At 40.8% G+C, this 23,892-nt stretch overlaps 1 protein-coding gene across 1 annotated transcript; it reads left to right on the top strand.

Annotated features, from left to right (window-relative positions):
- The first annotated feature begins 17,673 nt into the window (after positions 1-17,673).
- On the top strand, positions 17,674-18,174 carry LOC138899371 (uncharacterized). Its single transcript, XM_070185537.1, has one exon. The coding sequence runs from the start codon at positions 17,674-17,676 to the stop codon at positions 18,172-18,174; it is 501 nt and encodes a 166-aa protein (XP_070041638.1).
- The last annotated feature ends 5,718 nt before the right edge of the window (positions 18,175-23,892 follow it).

The raw sequence follows: 23,892 nt of genomic DNA, 5'->3' as shown, positions 1-23,892 counted from the left end.
CCACACCATATGCATGAATTCGGGCGATCAGTCCCGAATCTCCTAACATTTTGCGAGCACATAAAAAATAACCTAATAAACAATAGGCATCACTTCACCATGACCATTCCTCGCTTTTGGAATTTTCGGGCCATAAATAATAGTCATTGCTTCGCCATGACCGTTCCTCATTTTTCGGCATTTCAGGGCCATAAAATAAGAATTTAGGATAATTTCTAGTTTTTCGTGTGCTATACCCCCACGTCGTCCGCATGGGTACGGGCACCCGAATCCGGATCGCCTCAAATTTTGTCGGTCCATCAAAAATAACCTAAAAACATTAGTCATCACCTCGCCATCATCGTTCCTCGTTTTTTGGTATTTTAGGTCCATAAAATTATAATTCTGCCCGATTCCCAGATGTTTATGTATTATCCTTGATTTTCATGTACTATTGCCACGCCATCTACATGGGTCCGAGCGCCCGGACCTGGATCACCAAAAATTTTGCCGACCCATCAAAAATGACATATGGAACATTAGTCTTTAATATTTTTTTTTGAAGGGGTATTAATTCCATTGATAAGTCAAAAGATTACATAGAGGGGGACAAAAGCCTAACCTCTTATACAAAATATGCAAAGGACTAATCTGCAGAAGAAAGAAGCTAAGATGGGGATTACTCCTCATGTTACTGTTTTGCTTCCAAAAGAGATTGACTAAGTATTAAGAAACTTAGTGACAGCAAGGGAGACTCATCCTGGATCAATAATGAAGACATTTTTCTTCACTCTAATCCTAAATGTAGGAGATCCATTAACCTCATTCTTCATTGTGGATTTTACATGTCTAGGTAAGGTGATATCCTCAGTGAAGAAATTGTTTTGTTTATTCCTTTCCCCCAAGTTAGCAAGCTGATCTGCTACTAAATTGCCTTCTCTGAAAATGTGCTCTAGTTGAAAGAAACCTTGTGAGGTCATATTATGAAACATTAGTCATCGCCTCACTATTATCATTCCTCGTTTTTTTGGTGTTGTAATATCGTAAAATTGGAAATTTGACCAATTCCTAGATTTTTAGTGTGTTATAGCACATGCCATCCGCATGGGTCCAGGCGCTCAGACTCGGATCACGTAATTTTTGCGGCCCATAAAAAATAACCTAAGGAACATTAGTCATCACCTCGCCATGATCGTTCATCTTTTTGACGTTTTAGGGCCATAAAGCTGGAATTTCGCCCAATTTCCAGATTTTCGTGTGCTATAGCTCATGTCGTCCGCATGGGTCCGGGTGCACGAACCCTGATTGCCTAAAATTTTGTCGGTCAATCAAAAATGACCTAAGTAACATTAATCATTGCCTCTCCATGACCACTCCTCGCTTTTTGGCATATTAGAGTCATAAAACTTGAATTTCGACCGATTCCTAGATTTTCGAGTGTTATAACCCACGTCATCCGCATGGGTCTAGGCGCTCGGACTTGGATAGCTTAAGATTTTGTCGGCCTATAAAAAGTGGTCTAAGTAACATCATTCATCGCCTCACCATGACCGTTCCTCATTTTTGCCATTTTAGGGCCATAAAACTGGAATTTCCCGTGATTCCTAGATTTTTGTGTGCTATAGCCCACGCCATCCGCATGGGTCTAGGCGCCTAGACTGGGATCGCCTAAAAAAATTCCGGCACATCAAAAATGACCTAAGGAACATGTTTCACCGCCTCGCCATAAACGTTCCTCGTTTTTGGTATTTTAGGGCTACAAAACTGGAATTCTGCGTGACTCCTAGATTTTCGTGTGTCATATCTTACGCGCATAAAAAATAACCTAAGGAACATTAGTCATCGCATGTCCATGATCGTTCCTCATTTTTAGCATTTTAGGGCCATAAAACTACAATTCCACCTGATTCCCAGATTGTGTGTGCTATAGCCCACGCCATCCGCATGGGATCGGTCGCCAGAACCCTGATAGCCTAAAATTTTGCCGACCCACCAAAAATACCTAAGGAACATTAGTCATCGCCTCTCCATGACCGTTCCTCATTTTTTTTTAATTTTATGGCTATAAAACTGGAATTCCACGTGATTCCCATATTTTCATGTTCTATAGCCCACGCCATCCGCATGGGTCCGAGCGCCCGAATCTAGATCTCCTTAAATTTTTCAGGCTCATAAAAAATAACCTAAGGAATATTTTTCATCGTCTCTCCATGATTGTTCCTCATGTTTTGGCATTTTAGGGATATAAAACTAGAATTCTACTCGATTCACAAATGTTTCATGTGCTATATAGCCCACGCCATCCACGCGTCCGGACCCGAATCACTTAAAATGTTGTCGGCTCATCAAAAACGTCTTAAGGAATATTAGTCATCGCCTCGTCATGACCGTTCCTCATTGTTTTTGGTGTTTTAGGGACATAAAATTGGAAGTCCGTCCGATTCTTAGATTTTCATGTGCTATAGCCCACGCTATCCACATAGGTCCAAGCGTCCGAACTCGGATCGCCTAAAATTTTGTTGGCTCATCAAAAATGACCTAAGGAACATCAGTCATCGCCTCTCCATGATCGTTCCTCACTTTTTGACTTTTTAGGACCATATAACTGGAATCATACTCGATTCTTAGATCTTCATGTGCTATAGCCCACGCCAACCGCATGGGTCCAGGAGCTGCACTCGGATTGCCTAAAATTTTGTTGGAACATCAAAAACGACCTAAGAAACATTGATCGTCGCCTCTCCATGACATTTCCTCATTGTTTGGAGTTTGAAGGCCATAAAACTAGAATTCCACGTGATTCTCAGATTTTAGTGTGTTATAGCCCACGCCGTCCGCCTGGGTTCAGGCGCCCGAATCCGGATCACCTAAAAATTTGCCAGCCATTAAACACAACCTAAGAAATATTAGTCATCACCTTGCCAAGACCGTTCCTTATTTTTTGGCATTTTAGAGCTATAAAACTGGAATTCCGGCCGATTTCTAGATTTGCGTGTGCTATAACCCACGCCTTCTGCATGGGTCCGGGCGACCAGACCCGGATCGCTTCAAATTTTTCTGGCCCTTCTAAATTAGCCTAAGAAACATTAGTCAATGCCTCACCATGTCCGTTCCTCCTTTTTGAGCTTTTTAGGGCCATAAAACTGGAATTCCGCCAGATTCCTATATTTTTTGTGTACTATAGCCCATGCCATCCGTATGGGTCCAGGTGCCAGGACCCGCATCGTCTAAAAAACTTTCGGCCCATCAAAAACGACCTAAGAAATATTAGTCATCACCTCACCATGACTGTTTCTTATTTTTTGGCATTTTAGGGTGATAAAAGAGGAATTCCACCGATACCTAGATTTTGATGTGCTATAGCCCACGTCATCCACATGGATCTGGATGCCCGGACCTGGATCACCTAAAATTTTGTTGGTCTATCAAAAGATACCTAAGGAACATTATTCATCTCCTCTATGTCATCGTTCCTTATTTTTAGCGTTTTAGTGCTAAAATTGGAATTCCGTCTGATTCCTAGATTTTCATGTGCAATAGTTCACGCCATCTGCATGGGTCCAGTGTCCGAACCCGAATCGCTCAAAATTTTAATGGCCCATCAAAAAGGACCTAAGGAATATTAGTCATTGCCTCGCCATGATCCTACCTTGTTTTTTGGCATTTTAGGGTCATAAAACTAGATTTCCGTCTGATTCTCATATATTTCGTGTGTTATAGCCCACGCCATCCACATGAGTCCGGTCACCAGACACAGATCTCCTAAAAATTTTCCTGCCAATAAAAATGACCTAAGGAACATTAGTCATCGCCTCACCATGACCGTTCCTTGATGTTTTGCGTTTTAGGGCCATAAAACTGAAATTCCGCCCGATTTAGAGATTTTTGTGTGTTATAGCCCACGCCATCTATATGGGTCCGGGCACCCTAAGCCGGATCACAACAAATTTTGATGGCCCTTCCAAAACGAACTATGGAACAGTAGGCATCGCCTCACCATGACCCTACCTCAGTTTTTAGCATTTTAGAGCCATAAAACTAGAATTTCACCCGATTTCCAAGATTTTCGTGTGCTATAGCCCATGCCATCCGCATGGGTCTGGGTGTGCGGATCCTAATCACCTAAAATTTTGCCAACCCAACAAAAAGGACCTAAGGAACATTTATCATCGCCTATCCATGATTGTTCCTTGTTTTTTGGCATTGTATGGCCATAAAACTGGAATTCTGCCCGATTCCCAAATGTTTCATGTGCTACAGCCCACACCATCCACGCGCCCGGACCCGAATCGCTTAAAATTTTGCCGGCCCATAAAAACCGTGCTAAGTACTATTAGTCATCGCCTCGTCATGACCGTTCCTCATTTTTTTGGCATTTTAGGGACATAAAATTGGAAGTCCGTCCGATTCTTAGATTTTCGTGTGTTATAGCTCATGCCATCTGCATGGGTGCCCATATACGGATCGCCTAAAACTTTTCCTATCCATTAACAACGACCTAAGAAACACTAGTCATCGCCTCTCCATGACCGTTCCTCGTATTTTTGGCATTTAAGGGCCATAAATTAGGAATTCTGCCGATTCCTCGATTTTTGTGTGCTATATCCCATACCATCTCCATGGGTCCGGGCACCGGGACCTGGATGGGCTAAAAATTTTCCAGCCCATAAAAAAATACCTAAGGAACATTAGTCTTCGCCTCGCCATGACCTTTACTCTTTGTTTTGGCATTTTAGGGCCATAAAACTAGAATTTTGCCCGATTTCTAGATTTTTGTATACTATAGCCCACGCCATCCGCTTGGGTCAGGGCGCCCGGACCGGAATCGCCTAAAATTTTACGGCCCATCAAAAACTACATAGAGAACATTTTTCATCGCCTCGCCATCCGCATGGGTCCAGGCGCATTGACCTGGATCGTCTAAATTTTTGTAGGCCCATCAAAAATGAACTAAGGAACATTAATCATCACCTCGCCATGATTGTTTCTCGTTTCTTGGAATTTACAGGCCATTAAACTGGAATTGCGCACGATTCCAAGATTTTCGTGTATTATATAGCCCATGCCATCCGCATGGGTCCCGGCGACCTGACCTGGATCGTCTAAAATTTTGTCAACCCATCAAAAATGACCTAAGGAACATTAGGCATCACCTCTCCATGACCATTCCTCGTTTCTTGGCATTTTCGAGTTCGTGTGCTATAGCCCACGTCATTCGCATTGGTCCAGGCGCCCAGACCCAGATTACGTAAAATTTTGTCGGCCCATCACAAACGACCTAAGTAACATTAGTCATCGCCTCGCCATGACCCTTCCTCGTATTTTGGCATTTTAGGGCCATAAAACTAGTATTTCGCCCGATTACCAAATTTTTGTGGGTTATAGCCCACGTCATATGCATGGGTCTGGGCACCTGGACCCGGATCGCCTCAAATTTTGTCGGCCCATCAAAAACGACCTAAGGAACATTAGGCATCGGCTCGCCATAACCCTTCCTCATTTTTATAGCTTTTTAGGACCATAAAACTGGAATTTTGCCTGATTCCCAGATTGTTTGTGCAATAGCCCATGCCATCCTCATGGATCCGGGTGCCCGGACCTAGATCGCCTAAAACTTTGTCGGCCCACTAAAAATGACCTAAGGAACATTAGTCATCACCTTTTCGTAACCCATACTCGTTTTTGGTGTTTTAGGTCCATAAAACTAGTATTTTGCCTAATTCCCAAATCTTCGTGGGCTATAACCCATGCCATCCATATGGGCCGGGTACCCGGATCACCTAAAATTTTGCCAAACCATCAAAAACTACCTAAGGAACATTATTCATTGCCTCACTATGCCCGTTCCATTGTATTTTGAATATTAGATTCATAAAACTAGAATTTCGCCCGATTTCCATATTTCATGTAGCCCACGCCATCTGCACGGGTCCGGGCGCCTTGACCTGGATCGCCTCAAATTTTGTCGGCCCATCAAAAATGACATAAGGAACATTAGGCATTGCTTCGCCATGACCTTTCATCATTTGTTAGCTTGTAGGGCCATAAAATTTGGATTCCGCCCGATTCCCAAATTTTCGTGTGCAATAGCCCATGCCATTTGCATGGATCTGGGCTCCCAGATTCGGATCGCCTAAAATTTTGTCGGCCCAAAAAAACAACCTAAGGAACATTTGATATAGCCTCTCCATGACCATTCGATGTATTTGGGCATTTTTGGTCCATAAAATTTGAATTCCGCCCAATTCCCAAATTTGCGTGTGTTATAGCACACGCCATCCGCATGGGTCTCGGCGTCACGACCCAGATCACCTAAAATTTTGCCAACCTATAAAAATGTCCTAAGGAACATTAGTCATCACCTCTCCATGACCGTTCCTCGTTTTTGACAATTTATGGCCATAAAGCTAGAATTCCGCCCGATTCCTAGTTATTCATATACTATAGCCCACGTCATCTGCATGAGTCCGGGCGCCTGAACTTGAATCGCATAAAATTTTGCGGCCTATCAAAAAATATATATGGAACATTAGTCATCATCTTGCCATCACCGTTCCTCGTGTTTTGGCGTATTAGTGCCATCAAACTGGAATTCTGCCAGATTCCCTGATTTTTGCATGCTATAGCCCACGCCAGCTGTATGGGTCCCAGCGCCTACACTTGGATCGCCTAAAATTTTACCAGTCCATAAAAACAACCTAAGAAATATTTTTTATCGCCTCACCAAGACCGTTCCTCATATTTTGGTGTTTTAGGCCCATAAACCTAGAATTTCCCTCGATTCTCAAATTTTCATGTGCCATAGCCTATGCCACCCGCATGGGTCCGGGCGCCCAAACCCGCATTGCCTAAATATTTTCCAGCCCATAATAAAGAATCTAAGGAACATTAATCATTGCCTCTCTATGAACGTTACTCGTGTTTTGACGTTTTAGGGCCATAAAACTTGAATTCTGCCCGATTCCAAGATTTTCACGTGCTATTTCCCACGTCATCCGCATAATTCTGGGCGCCCTAACTCGGATCATCTCAAATTTTGTCGGCCCATAAAAAATTACCTATGGAACATTAGTCATTATCTCGTCATGATCGTTTTTCATTTCTTGGCGTTTTCGGGCGATAAAACTAGATTTTTACCCGATTTCATGATTTTCGTATGCTATCGCCCACGCCATCTGCATGGGTCCAGGCGCCCATACCCATATCGCCTAAATATTTGTTAGACCACCAATAACGACCTGAGGAATATTAGTCATCGCCTTGCAATGACCGTTCCTCGCTTTTTGGCGTTTTAAGACCATAAAACTTGAATTTTGCCTGATTCTCAGATTTTGTGTGCTATAGCCCATGTCATCTGCATGGGTCCCGACGCCCAAATATCTGCATCACATAAAATTTTAGCGGCCCATCAAAAATGACTTAAGGAACATTAGTCATTGCCTCGCCATGACCGTTCATCATGTTTTTACGTTTTATGGCCATAAAACTAGAATTTTGTCTGATTCCCAGATTTTCATGTTCTATAGAGCATGCCATCCTCATGGGTCCATGCGCTCAGACCCGGATCGCCTAAAATATTTTTGACACATCAAAAATGACCTAAAAACATTAGTAATCACCTCGCCATGACCGTTCCTCATTTTTTTGGCATTTTAGGGCCATAAAAACTAGATTTTTTTGGCATTTACCCAATTCTTAGATTTCCTTGTGTTATAGCTCACGTCATCCGCATAGATTCGTGAGCCCGGACCCGGAGCCCCTAAACATTTTCATGCTCATCCAAAATGAGCTAAGAAACATTAGTAATCGTCTTTCTATGACTGTTCCTCGTTTCCGGGCGCTAGGACTCGGATTGCCTAAAAATTTGTTGAACCATAAAAAACAACTTGAGGAGCATTAGTCATCACCTTGCCATGAATGTTCCTCGTTTTTGGCATTTTAGGACCATAAAACATGTATTCCGTCGAATTCCCAGATTTTCGTGTGCTATAGCGCATGCCATCCGCATGGCACTAGGCGCGCGGACCCGTATCGCCTAAAATTTTATCGACCCTTCAAAAATTACCTAAGAAACATTAGTCATCGCCTCGCCATAACCGTTTCTCATTTTTTTGGCGTTATAGGGCCAAAAATTTGGAATTCTACCCAATTTCCAGATTTTTGTGTACCCGGACCCGGATTGCCTAAAATTTTGCCCGCCCATAAATAACAACCTAAGGAACACTAGTTATTTCCTCGCCATGATCATTCCTCATTTTTGGCATTTTAGGGCCATAAAAACTAGAATTCCGCCTGATTCCCAAATTTTTGTGAGCCCACGCCATCCGCTTGGGTACGGGCGCCCTGGACCCGAATCGCTTAAAATTATTTCGGCAAATGAAAAACATCCTAAGTAAAATTATTCATGACCGTTCCTCGTTGTTTTGGAATTTTAGGGCCACAAAACTTGAATTCCGGCCGATTCTAGGTTTTCGTGTGCTATATAGCCCACGCCATCCGCATGGGTCCGGGCGCTCGGATCCAGATCATCTAAAATTTTGCTGCCCTTCAAAAATGACCTAAGAAACATTATACATCGACTCTCCAGGGCCATTCCATTGAATTTTGAATATTAGGGCCATAAAACTATAATTTCGTCCGATTTCTATATTTTCGTGTCCTAGCCCACGCCATCTGCATGGGTCCGGGCGACCTGACCCGGATCGCCTCAAATTTTATCAGCCCATCAAAAATGACATAAGGAACATTAGGCATCGCCTCACTATGACTCTTCATCATTTGTTATCTTGTAGGGCCATAGAATTAGAATTCCACCCGATTCCCAGATTTTCGCGTGCAATAGCCCACGCCATTCACATGGGTCTGGGCGCCTGGATTCGGATCGCCTTAAATTTTTTCGGCCCAACAAAAATGACCTAAGTAACATTTGACATCGCCTCTCCATGACCATTCCATGTTTTTGACATGTTTGGGCCATAAAATTTAAATTCTGCCCGATTCCCAAATTTGCTTGTGCTATAGCCTACGCCACTCGCATGGGTCTCGGCGTCCCAACCCATATCGCCTAAAATTTTGCCAGCCTATCAAAGATGGCCTAATGAACATTATTCATTGCCTCGCCATGACCGTTCCTCATATTTTAGCGTTTTATGGCCATAAAACTATAATTTTGCCCGATTCCTTATTTTTCATATTACTATAGCCCACGTCATCCGCATGTGTCCGGGCGCCCGAATTTGAATCGCCTAAAATTTTCCATCAAAAACTACATAGGGAAAATTAATCATCATCTCTCCATCACCGTCTCACCGTCCCTCATTTTTTGGCATATTACTGCCATCAAACTGGAATTCTGCCAGATTCCCTGATTTTCACGTGCTATAGTCCACGCCAGTTGTATGTGTCCCGGCGCCCACACCCGGATAGCCTAAAATTTTACCGGTCCATAAAAAAAACCTAAGAAACATTTGTTATCGCCTCACCAAGAGCGTTCCTCATATTTTGGCGTTTTAGGTGCATAAAAGTGAATTTTTTCTCGATTCTCAAATTTTCATGTGCCATAGCCTACAGCACCCGCATAGGTCCGGGCGCCCACACCCGCATTGCCTAACAAAATTTCAGCAAATAAAAAAGGATCTAAGGAACATTAATCATTGCCTCGATATGATTGTTACTCGTTTTTTGACGTTTTAGGGCCATAAAACCTGAATTTCGCCCGATTCCAAACTTTTCGCATGCTCTTGCCCATGCCATTCGCATGAGTCTGGGCACCCTAACTTGGATCATCTCAAATTTTGCCGGACCGTACAAATTGACCTAAGGAACATTAGTCATTATCGTTTCATGATCGTTTTTCATTTCTTGGTATTTTCGGACCATAAAACTATATTTTTGCCTGATTTTATGATTTTCGTGTGCTATAGCCCAGGCCATCTGCGTGGGTTCGGGCGCCCGGACCCAGATCACCTAAAATTTTATCAGCCCATCAATAACGACTTGAGGAACATTAGTCATCGCCTTGAAATGACCGCTACTCACTCTTTGGCATTTTAAGACCATAAAACTTGAATTTTGCCCGATTCTTAGATTTTCGTGTGCTATAGCCCATGCCATCCTCATGGGTCCAGGCGCCCAGATCTGTATCGCCTAAAATTTTACTGGTCCACTAAAACGACTTAAGGCACATTAGTCATTGCCTCGCCATGACCGTTCATCATGTTTTAACGTTTTAGGGACATAAAACTAGAATTCTGTGTGATTCCCAGATTTTCATGTTTTATAGCGCATGCCATCCACACGTGTCCAGGCGCTCGGACCCGGATGGCCTAAAATTTTGTCGACGCATAAAAAATGACCTAAGAACATTAGTAATCACCTTGCCATGACCGTTCCTTATTTTTTGGTATTTAGGGCCATAAAACTAGAATTTTACCCAATTTCTAGATTTTCATATGCTATAGCTCACGCCAGCCGCATGGATCCGGGAGCCCGGATCCCCTAAAATTTTGTCGGCCCATCAAAAATGACCTAAGATATATTAGTAATCACCTTTCTATGAGTGTTCCTCGTTTTTTGAAATTTTAGAGCTATAAAGCTGGAATACCGCCCAATTCCCAGATTTTCGTGTTATAGCCCACGACATCCATATGTGTCCGGGCCCGCTGACCCGGATCGTCTCAAATTTTTCCATCATATCACAAACGACCTAAGAAAAATTATTCATCGGCTCGCCATGACCGTTCCTCGATTTTGGCATTTTAGGGCCATAAACACTAGAATTCCGCCTAATTCCCAGATTTTTGTGTGCCCACGCCATCCGCATGGGTATGGGCGCCCGGACCCGAATCACTTAAAAGTATGTCGGAAAATAAAAAACGTCCTAAGTAACATTAGTTATGATCGTTCCTCATTATTTTGGCATTTTAGGGCCACAAAACTGGAATTCTGGTCGATTCTAGGTTTCCGTGTGCTATATAGCCCACGCCATCAGCATGGGTCCGGGCGCTCGGATGAGGATCACCTAAAATTTTACCGGCCCATGAAAAATGACTTAAGAAACATTAGACATCGACTCGCCATCGCCGTTCCATTGTATTTTGAATATAGGGGTCATAAAACAACAATTCCGCCTGATTCCCATATTTTTGTGTGCTATAGCCGATGCCATCTGCATGGATCCGGATGCCCGGCCATCAAAAATGAAATAAGGAATATTAGGCATCGCCTCGCTATAAGTGTTCCTATTTTTTTGACGTTTTAGGGCCAAATAACTGGAATTCCGCCCGATTCCAAGATTTTCGCGTGCTATTGCCCACGCCATCGGCATGGATCTAGGTGCCCTAACTCGGATCACCTCAAATTTTGTCGGCCCATAAAAAATAACCTAAGGAACATTATTCATTATCTCTCTATGACCATTTTTCATTTCTTGGCGTTTTCGGCCCATAAAACTAGAATTCCGCATGATTCCATGATTTTCGCATGCTATAACATTCACATGGGTCCGGGCGCCAGGACCCGGATCGCCTAAACTTTTGCCATCCCATCCAAAATGATCTAAGGAACATTAGTCATCGCCTTGCAATGACCGTTCCTCGTTTTTAGGCGTTATAAGATCATAAAACTTGAATTTCGCCTGATTCCCAGATTTTCATGTGCTATAGCCCATACCATCTACATGGGTCCGGGCGCCTAGATCTGTATCGCCTAACATTTAATGGCCCGGCTTAAATAACATTATTCATCCCCTCTCCATGATTGTTCCTATTATTCTTTGGCATTTTAGGGCTAAAAAACTAAAATTTCGCCTGGTTCCTAGATATTTGTGCCTACGCCATCCACATGGGTTCGAGCGCCCAGACCCGAATTGCTTAAAAAATTTCCTGCACATACAAAATGACCTATGGAACATTATTCATTGCCTATCCATGACTGTTCCTAGTTTTTTGGCGTTTTAGGGCCATAAAATTAGAATTTCGCCCGATTCTCGATTTTTCATATGCTATAGCCCACGACATCCGCATGGGTCTAGGCATCCGGATCCGGATCGCCTAAATTTTTATCTGCCCATCAAAATGACCTAAGAAACATTAGTCATTGCCTTGCCATGACCGTTCCTCATGTTTTTGCATTTTAGGGCCAAACAAATTTAATTCCGTCTAATTCCCAAATTTTCATGTGTTATAGCTCTTGCCATTCGCATGTGTCCGGGCGCCCAGACCTGGGTCACCTAAAATTTTACCGGCTCATCCAAAATGACTTAAGGAATATTAGTCATTACCTCGCTAGACCGTGCCTCACATTTTGGTATTTTTGAACCATAAAACTAAAACTCCGCCCGATTGCCATTTTTTTGTGTGCCCGGGCTCGGATTACCAAATATTTTGATGCCCCATCACAAATGACCTAAGGAACATTAGTCATTATATAGCCATGAGTGTTCCTCATTTTTTGGCATTTTAGGATTATAAAACTAGAACTCTGCCCGATTTCCAAATTTTCATATGCTCGGACTTGAGTCATCTAAACTTTTGCATGTCCATCAAAAATGACCTAGGGAACATTAGTCATTACCTTTCCATGACTGTTTCTCATTTTTTGGCATTTTAGTGCCATAAAACTGGAATTCCTCCCAATTTCTAGATTTAAGTGTGTTATAGCTCACATCATCCACATGGGTTCGGGCGCCCGGACCCGGATCGCCTAACATTTTGTCGACCAATCAAAAATAAGCTAAGAAACATTAGTCATCGCCTCTCCATGACTGTTCCTCATTTTTGCCGTTTTAGGACCGTTAAACTGGAATTCTGCCCCATTTTTAGATTATTATGTGTTATAGCTCACGCCACTTGTATGGTGCCGAAAGCTCGAATCCGAATCGCCTAAAATTTGTGACCCATCAAAAACTACATAAGGAACATTATTCATCGCCTCGCCATAACCGTTCCTCATTTTTGGCATTTAGTGCCATAAAACTGGAATTCTGTCCAATTCCCAAATTTTCGTGTATTATAGCGCATGCCATTTGCATTGGGTCCGGGCGCCCAGAATCGGATCGCATAAAATTTTACCGGTCCATCAAAAATGGCATAAGGAATATTATCCATTACCTCGCCATGACCGTTACTCATTTGTTGGCCTTTTAGGGCTATAAAATTGGGATTCCGCCTGATTCCCAAATTTTCATGTTCTATAGCCCACGCAATGCTCATAGGTCCGGGCACCCAAACCTGGATCACCTAAGATTTCGCCGGCCCATTAAAAGTGATCTAGGGAATAGTAGGCAAAATTCCAGTTGCACGATTCCCAGATTTTTGTATGTTATATACCACTCCATCCGCATAGGTTCGGGCTCTCGGACACGGGTCGCCTAACATTTTGCCGGCCCATCAAAAATGGCCTAAGGAATGTTAGTCATCACCTCGCCATCACCGTTCCTCATTTTTGGCGTTTTAGCACCGTAAAACTAGAATTCCGGCTCATTCCCAAATATTCGTCTATTATAGCCCACGTCATCCGCATGTGTTCGAGCACCTGAACCCGGATCGCCTAAAATTTTTCCGGCCCATCAATAATTATCTAAGGAACATTAGTCATTGCCTCTCCATGATCGTTCCTCGTTTTTTAGAATTTTAGGACCATAAAACTGGAATTCCACGCGATTCTTAGATTTTCATGTTTTATAGCCCATGACATCCGCATGGGTCCGAGTGTCAAGACACCGATTGCCTAAAATTTTATCGGCACATCATAAACTACATATGTGACATTATTCATTGCCTCGCCATGACCGTTCCTCATTTTCTAGTGGTTTAGGGGCAGAAAACTGGAATTCCGCCCGATTCCCAGATTTTCACGTTTTCGGACCCAAATTACCTAAAATTTTGCCGAGAAATCAAAAATGACCTAAGGAACATTTGTCATCTCCTCGCCAACACCATTTCTCATACTTTGGCGATTTAGGTCCATAAAATAGGAATGTCATCTAATTCCCTAATTTTCGTGTGCTATAGCCCACACCATTCGCATGGTTCCGGGGAACGGACCCGGATCGCCTAATATTTTGTAGGCCTATCACAAATAACCTAAGGAACATTAGTCATCATCTCTCCATGACCGTTCCTCAGGTTTTGGCCGTTTAGGGCCATAAAATTAGAATTTCGCCAAATTCGCAGATTTACGTGTGCTATAGCCCATGCCATACATATAGGTTCAGGCGCACGGACCCAAAGCGCCTAAAACAAATTTGGCCCATCAAAAAGGACATAAGGAACATTAGTCATTTCCTAGCCATTACCGTTCCTCTCTTTTTGGTGTTTTAGGGACATAAAATTGAAAATGCGCCCGATTTCAAGTTTTTCGTGTGCTATAGTCCATGTCATCCACATGGGTTCGGGTGATGGTAGGCTATAATCTCGTGTTTTAGTCGCTTGTTACACTCAAATTTACTTCACTTTAATAGAGTTTGTGCTTTAATCGATAGTGTTATGCACTAATTATGTATTTTATGCCTTGTAGGAGGATTCCGAGCTATGAAGATGTTACAGAATGAATTTGATTGATTTGGAGATTTGTAGTATGAGTAAAAGCACAAGGGAGTACGCCGGGATCGCGTTCGGGGGTCGAGAACAACATCTGGATATAAAAAAAAGTCAAGAAAAATCCGTACTCAGAGAAACCCCCACTGTCACGACAGCCTGTCAGAATCAACTCTCTGGATTTCCCCACTAATGCCCCGCATGGAGCGTCTCCTCATGTGGCGCGCCTGTGCAAAATTTACAAAGTATTTTCCAAATTCGCGTAGGAAAAGGTGTTTCCGTCCGGTCCCGACCCAACTTAGTATAAATACATGGAAAAATATTATTTTTTGGACTTTTGACACATCTTAGACCTAAGTAACCCAAGGAGGAGGTGGAGAAGCAAAAGCTCAAGGATTTCAACATTCAATCCTCACTCAAGACAAGGGTTTGGATTGTTTTATGTTTACCTTTAACTTAAACATTGTTATGATGAATTACACCATATCCATGGAGTACTTCTCTTTAGGGTATGATGGATTTGGTGTATTGATACTTATGTGTGGATAATTAACTCTAGTTTTATGTATTGAATCATTTTGGATGTTTTAACTGTTGCATCTATATACACTTGTTCATGTAATCGAGAGAGAGGCATAACTTGTGATATTATTGAATTATATTTTGTTGATTGAAGTCATTAATTCTTCTTGGTAATCGGAAGGGGATAGTTGAATTATTGATTAAAATTAGTTAGGAGGATAATCGAGAAAGGTTCTCCTAAAGACCAATCCACTACGAATTCGTGCATATCTTCACGTGCATAAAATTGGTTTATCTTGTGAGGTTGAGACTTAATTGAGAGAGGAGTTTCTACTAATCAATTGAATTAATAACCAAGTGAATTCGAGAGACTCACTTGAACATTAGAAGTGAATTATTTAGAGTTAAATCCCAAGCATTTGTCTTGCACCTATCCTATCAACCCTATCTTCTCCCAATTGATAACTTCCCTTACTTAATACTTGCGTTGATTGTTATTAGTCAATAGTTTAGACTTTTATTTAATCTTAGTTTTAGTCATATAAACATCAAGTGTGATCATATTGGATAGCAATCTAGCTACAAACAACAATAATACTATTTAACTACAATCCCTGTGGATACGATATTTTAATTTACTATATTCGACTAGCGAGCATAATTTAGTATGTGTTTCAAGCTCGTCAAATTTTGGCGATTGACAATCAATAGTGTTTGAAATAGTTTGTAGTGCTAATTCATAAATTTTTCTCTCTATTTTTATTTTATTTTTTTTTCCCTTTTTACGTTGGAGTGTTCATTGACTGTGTGCATGCTAGAAATTAGATTAGTGCATGACTCGATCTTCTAGTAAGGAATTACAACCATACGAACCATAAGTCGAGAAACATCTGCGACTGTTGAGGAGGGAAAGAAATCTTCCTAGGAATATAGAGAAGGTTGGGCAATCCTCAACCAAAGAAAAGATTGCGGGAGATGATGATAATGTTGATTTGGCTACGAGAGAGGTAGCCCAACTTAGAGAAACAACTACACGAGATGCTGAAGAAGCATCACTCATAGATGCACAAATTGCTTATAAGGAAGAGAGAACTCGAAGAATAGCTCAGAATCAACCTTTGGTTCCAGAATAATTCGGAAACATAGCTCCAGGACAAGGGAGACCACTCGGTGCTTATGCTAGACCGGTCTAGAACCAAGGATTATCTAGTATGAGACCACCTCCAGTTGCAACCAACAATTTTGAATTAAAGCAAGGGTTGCTCCAAACCCTCCAAAACAGTCGTGTCTTCAGAGGAAAGATGAACGAAGATCCAATCAATCATCTAATGGACTTCGAGGAGATCATGAACACCTTTAAATAAAATAGTGTGTCACAAGATGCAGTTTATCTAAGGGTATTCACCTTCACTCTCAAAGATGATGTAAAACACTGGCTTCGAAGCTTGCCCCAGGGATCGATTAGAACATGGGAAGAGATGACCAAAACATTTCTTGCTAAATATTTCTCCTCAGCTAAAACGGGCAAGTTTGGAAGATATATCCATAAATTTTGCCAGAATGAGACTGAAACGGTGTTTGAAGCCTAGGGGAGATTTAAGGAGATAGTCAGAAAGTGTCAACCTAGCATAATTAAACTCTGGATGCAACTCTAGGACTTTTAGGATGGATTGAAACCGACCTCACGAAGAACATTGAGTAATGCAGCTGGAGGTCTATTGATGAAGAAGACTCCATAGGAGATAGTTACTATTCTATATGAGTTGTCCGAAGATGCAAATCAATGGCCCTCAGAGATTGCTGAAAGAAGAATATTAACTGGTATTCACCAGGTTGATACTAACACATCTGTGCAGGTACAGCTTGATGTCATGGCAAAAGGAAATAAGGAAGCTAACCTTAGCTTCAATACATAATGAGCCTCATGCAGCATGTGACATATGTGGAAGAGGACACCCTACTCATGAGTTTCAAGTTTCAATTGAGGAAGTTAATGTTGTGGGTAATTACAACTTCAATACAATGGGTCAGAAGCACCCCAGTTTTTCATGGAGTTCACCTGGGGGTACAACAAATGCATGGCAATAAAATAACTCGAGATTTCAAGGAGCTCATGGTTTTGGGAATCTGTCGAGGCCGCAATTTCAGCCTAAAAAACCAATGTAGTCTGGGTTAGAAGATCTTATGAAGTCATTTATTGTCAAGACTGATGAAATATTAGATGATAATGGGGAAGCTATCAAATAACTTGGGACAGGTTTGCGTAACTTGGAGAGATAATTGGGACAAATTGCAACTATATTATCTGATAGAATCCAAAGTACTCTGCCAGTTGATACTGAAAAGAATCCCAAAGAAACGGTAAATGTTGTGACCTTGAGAAGTAGACAAGTGTTGAACGATCCCACTCCAATTCACAAAGAAGCCATGCCTGAAAAATAAAGTGGGAAAGAGCTAAAAATTGAAGATGATAAAAAGACTGAGAAAGGCAAGAAGGGAGTTGAGAAAAAGAAGAAGGATGAAAATTCAAGAAGGGAGGAATCTGATGATGTGAGCAAGCACATGCCTGCTCTACCTTTTTCCCTAAAAGCTCTATAGAGAAAAGTTGGACAAGCAGTTTGAAAATATTTTAGATATGCTGAGACATGTTAATGTAAACCTGCCACTCACTGAAGTTCTCTCACAATTGCCAATTTATGCAAAGTTCTTGAAAGAGGTCCTTAAGAAGAAGAGAAAGATAGAAGAGACCAAGGTGGTTAAGCTCACAGAGTATTATAGTGCAATCCTGCAAAACAAACTCCCACAAAAGTGTGGAGATCCAAGAAGTTTTACAATACCTTGCTCTTTAGGCACTCTTAACTTTGATAAATCTTTATGTGATTCTGGTGCCTCAATTAATCTAATGCCTTTGTCTATTTACAGGAAGATGGAGAATGAAATTAGAGAGATAGGGTCAGTACCGATATCTTTGCAGCTGGCAGACCAAATGACTATAACAGCTGAGGGGATAGTAGAATATGTTTTGGTGTGGGTGGATAAGTTCGTATTTCCTATAGATTTCATAGTGGTGAATATGGAGGAGAATAAGGAGATACCACTAATATTAGGAAGACCATTTTTAGCAACGAGTAGATAAATATTAGATATACACAATAGAAATATCATGCTGAGAGTAGGTGATGAGACCGTAACTTTCAAGATGAATGTAGAAACGGGGGTGAAAAAGGAGAAGTCAGCTGCAAGTGTAGAGTGAAAGGTGAAGGATGAAAGAGAATATCCCAGTGATAGAAAAAGTCAAGTGTGAGGTGTACCCCAAGAAGGATAAGAAGAAGCTATATGCGTGGATGTGTGCACTAGTTCGGGCACGTGGAATGGAGCCTGACTTTAATTCAGACCCCGACTAGAGATTTAGGAAAGTTTTCTCTACTTTATGCTAATTAATTGTGTGTCATAGGGACATGCCACAACTTAAAGTGTGTGTGTGGGGGGGGGGTATAATTGTATGTTGTATGTATATGTGTTAGTTATTTTTGTAGTTAGAAACAAATTGAAAAACCACAAAAAATTTAAAATTTTTGACTTTTCCCGACGATGGATATCATTCGACGGGTTTATTGAGGGATAAAAGTCGAAAGAAAAATACAAAAAGATTTTCTTTTGTTAGGTAGTGTAACAATTTCCCCTTGGTTTTTCTTTGTGTCGCGGTTCTTTTGGTTTTATTTGAACCGGGTATAGTTAGTTTTTTTTTGTAGTAGTAGAAAACCTTATGCTATGATTTGAATTGAAGCAATATCTCTTAACTTTGTTGTGGCTTGAGAATAGTGAGTACTTTGGTTGTGACACTTTGGATCAATTTTTGACTCTTAAATAAGTGCCTTAAATTGTATGATCTTAACTTGCTTAACTGCTTTGACTAGAGTGTCTTGATAGTCCAATCTTGAGTGAGTTATGTGCCATGTTGGTGTGAGGTTTTGTGGTATTCTGTGCATTGCATTGGATATCTAGAACTTTCCCTGTGTGTTTGCAAAGCGAAATAGTAGTTTATTTAGTCTTGGAAGTGATATAGACATTTCTTTGTTGAGCCAGTTATATGCTATTACCCACCTAATTGTTATGTATCGTAGTTAACTCCTTTGAGCATGTAATCGTGTTTCTTTGGCAAACACATTACAAGCCCTAACAATTTGTTTGAATTGACCATCTATTTGAACTTTGTACCTCTCGTAAGCACTTGAATTTGTTATGAACTTTGTAAAAGTTGAAGTGAGGGGTGGTTAGTTTGGCTTTTGAGTGGAACTATTGAAATAGAAGAAAGGTGCAATGTGTAAAAAACGTAAGAGCCACTTGAATTGAATAAGAAAGGAAAGATCTCGAATTAGTAGAGTAGTACACTACGGGCAAGCCTATGGTTATTCTTTTGTGGCATATGAATGTTGTTCTGACAGTGAGTGAATTTTTTCTATCTTGAGTTCTTGATTATTCTTAAATATTATTGTGTGTGTAACTACTCTCTATTGTTGTGTGAGGTCACTTGATTCATGAAGGAAAAGCAATGTCATTGACCTCTATATTAGATTAAGTGAGCGGGTTGTGAATAATGCGTGGCGCTTGTGAGTCAAATCTTGAGGCGAGGATGTTACACTATTGTGCTTAATCTATTCTAAATATTCTTGGTGTAATGTGTTAGGAGAGTTGCTAAGTAAGGTGTGTCTATATAAAGTGTGGTTTGATTGCTCGAGGACGGGCAATGGTTTAAGTGTGGGGTGTTGATGGTAGGCTATAATCTCGTATTTTAGTCGCTTGTTACACTCGAATTTACTGCACTTTAATAGAGTATGTGCTTTAATCGATAGTGTTATGCACTAATTGTATATTTTATGCCTTGTAGGTGGATTCCGAGCTATGAAGATGTTACAGAATGAATTTGATTGATTTGGAGCTTTGAAGTCTGAGTAAAAGCCTGAGATAGTAAGCTGGGATCGCGTTCGGGGGTCGAGAACAACATCTGGATATCAAAAAAGTCAAGAACAATCCTAACTCAGAGAAACCCCCACTGCCGTCGTGCGTGGGGCTCCATACTAAACCATTTTTCCTGCAGCCTGTCAGAATCAACTCTCTGGATTTCTCCACTAATTCTCTACATGGCGTGTCGCCCCATGCGGCACGCCTGTGCAATTTTTACAAAGTATTTTCCAAATTCGCGTATTTTTGGGACTTTTGACACATCTTAGACCTAAGTAAGCCAAGGAGGAGGTGGAGAAGCAAAAGCTCAAGTATGTCATCATTCAATCCTCACTCAAGACAAGGTTTTGGATTGTTTTATGTTTTTCTTTAGCGTAAACATTGTTATGATGAATTACACCATATCCATGGAGTAGTTCTCTTTAGGGTATGATCGATTTGATGTATTGATATTTCTTTGTGGATAATTAACTCTAGTTTTATGTATTAAATCATTTTGGATGTTTTAAATATTGCATCTATATACACTTGTTCATGTAATCGAGAGGGGCATAACTTGAGATTTTATTGCATTATATTTTGCTTGTTGAAGTCATAAATTCTTCTTGGTAATCGGAAGAGGCCAGTTGAATTTTTGATTAAACTTAGTTAGGAGGATAATCGAAAGAGGTTCTCCTAAATACCAATCCACTACGAATTCGTGCATATCTTCACGTGCTTAAAATTGGTTCATCTTGTGAGGTTGAGACTTAATCGAGAGAGGAGTTTCTATTAATCAATTGAACTAATAATTAAGTGAATTCGAGAGACTCACTTGAACATTATAAGTGAATTATCTAGAGTTAAATCCCAAACATTTGTCTTGCACCTATCCTATCAACCTTATCTTCACCCAATTAATAACTTCATTTGCTTAATACTTGTGTTGATTGTTATTAATCAATAGTTTAGACTTCTAGATAATCTTAGTTTTAATCATATAAACATCAAGTGTGATCATCTTGGATAGGAATCTAGCTACCAATTACAATAATACTGTTTAACTCTAATCCCCGTGGATACGATATTGTAATTTACTATATTCGACTAGCGAGCATAATTTAGTGTGTGTTTCAAGATCGTCATCAGGAGCCCGGTCCCGGATCATCTAACATTTTTTCGGACAATCAAAAATGACCTAAGGAACATTAGACATCGCGTCGCCACGACCGTTCCTCGTTTTTGGTGTTTTAAGGCCATAAAACTAGAATTTCGCCTGATTCACAGTTTTGCATTGGCTATAGCCTACACCATCCACATGGTTTCGGGAGCCCAGACCAGGATCGCCTAGAATTTTGCAGGTCTATAAAAAATGACCTAAGGAATATTAGTCATCGACTCGCTATGACCGTTCCTCGTTTATGGTATTTTTGTGCCTTAAAACTAGAATCCGCCTGATTCCCAGATTTTCGTGTGCTACAACACCATCCGCATGGGTCCAGGCGCCCGGACCCGAATCGCCTAAAATTTTGCGGCCTATCAAAAACTATTTAGGGAACATTAGTCATCACTTCGTCATCACCGTTCCTTGTTTTTTGGCATTCTAGTGCCATAAAGCTGAAATATCGCCCAATTCCCAAATTTTCGAGTGCTATAGTCCACACCACCTGCATGAGTCTGAGCACTCTGATACCATATTGTGACGACCCTAATCCGCCTATAAGTCGTGATGGCGTCCAACATCCCAGCTAGGCAAGCCAACTAATGATTTAAACATATATTCATTTATTTAAAAATTATCTAAGTAATAAAACTCAGGGTATTTGCAAATATTATGACAATGTGAGAAATAAGAAAAATTAAAACCCAAGTAAAATAATAAAATCCACAATTCTACTAGTATTTGTGACAAGACCCGGTCTCACAAGTGTATGAGAATCTAGTAGATTATACAAAATTCTAAATATTGACTGAAATAAAATAGACAGAATTCAAATACAAGAGGAGACTCAAGGGCTGCAGAATGACTCAAGAAGCAGCGCACCACTAAGTCTCGAGATATCTGGGGTATGCTCCGGTAGGTCCTTCGATAGTACCTGTCTCAGGTCTTGCACAAAAGTGCAGCAAGCGTAGCATGAGTACGTAAACAACGTGTACCCAGTAAGTATCAAGCCTAATCTCGAAAAAGTAGTGACAAGAGGTCGACTTTGACACTCACCAAGGGTCAATAATATTATAATAGAATATAATTAATTAAACATGATTTTTCAGGTGAACAACAATAATTTTATTAACAAGCAGAAATAATTAATTAATTAAATTTTAATAATTTCTAATTTATCAATTAGCTTCACAAGCTGCAATTAAAATATCAAAGTATAGTGTAATTATTATTATTAGGCACAATTTCTGTCGAGGTCGTACGGTCTGATCCAGAGTATCGTGTACATTGCCGAGGCACATGCGGCGCGATCCATAGATGCATCTATACTGCCGAGGCGTTCGACCTGTTCCACAAGAAAGGAGGACATTTTCCTATGAACCTCCGGGAAAAGAAGTTATTATAATATTAACACGTAGGATGTTCCATCTCTATTAACAATTCAATAATTCACACAAAATTTCGAGTATATGAAGTTTCGATCTTTTACTATTTCCTCAAACAATTTTCAATATAATTCTAGTAATTTAATTAAATAAAAAGAGAAATTATCACAAGTAATTCAGGATTTGAGTCCTAAACTACCCGGACATTAACACAATTAGTAGCTACGCACGGACTCTAGTCACCTCGTGCGTACGTAGCCCCCACAATTAGTAATAATTATTAATGTGAATCACTTATGGGGTAAATTCCCTCTTACAAGGTTAGGCAAGAGACTTGCCTTGTCTCAAAGTCCACTTCCGATTACGATGTTGTGTAAAAATCCCAATTCGGTGCCGAAAAATCCGAAACTATACAAATGTTATATAAAATAATTAATACATGCTCAATAATTCAAAATTAGGCTATTAAATTAATTACCCAACCCAAAAAAGTAAAATTTCTAAAATTCACCCCGGGCCCACAAGCCTGGATACCGGAAATGTTCGGAGGAAAACGTTACTCATAATCTCAAGAACTCAAATATACAATTTCCATCCAATTTCATAACCATTTTCGTGGTTATAATCTCATTTTTATACAAATCTAGGTTTTTCCTCTAACCCTTTATTTCCACAAATTTACAGGTTATAATCTACCCATAATCTATGCATTTAACTCAAAGTGTGTAGAATTAACTTACCTTCAAGTTGCTAGTTGAAATCCTCTCTCAAAAAGTTCCAAAAACGCCCAAGAATGGAGAAAATGGAATCAAAAATGGTTGAGCCCCGATTTTTAATACATTCTGCCAAGCAGCACTTTCGCATCTGCGGCTCTGCATCAGCGGAAAATGCGTCGCAGATAAAGCTTCCCCTAAGCCGGCCCCCTCCACTTTTGTGGCTTGTACATCGTACATGCGATGCGTTTCTACGGTTGTACCTGCGCATCTGCGCCCAGTTCGCTTCTGCGGTACTTTTCACGCACCCGCGGGCTCGCACCTGCGGCTGGCCAAGTGCAGGTGTGGTTGCAGTAGAAGCTGGAAGCTTCAGCTATTGCTCCAAGGTCAAAAATCGACCTGAGCCTCGTTCGATTAACACCCGAGGCCCCCCGGGCCCCGCCCGAACATAGCAACAAGTTTGAATTCAAAAAATGGACTCGCTCGAATCCTCGGAACGTGTAAAACAACATCAAAACTAAGAATCATACCTCAAACCAAATTGATTTAACTTAGAAAATTCAAGTTCTTCAATACTACTCGGGCTACTCAGAATGATACCAAATTTTGCGTGCAAGTCTTAAATCACCATACAGACCTATTCTCGCGCTCGG

The sequence above is a fragment of the Nicotiana tomentosiformis genome, chromosome 9 (genome assembly GCF_000390325.3).
Source record: "Nicotiana tomentosiformis chromosome 9, ASM39032v3, whole genome shotgun sequence".
Classification (NCBI taxonomy): Eukaryota; Viridiplantae; Streptophyta; class Magnoliopsida; order Solanales; family Solanaceae; genus Nicotiana; species Nicotiana tomentosiformis.
This window is presented reverse-complemented; position numbering and strand designations above follow the sequence as displayed.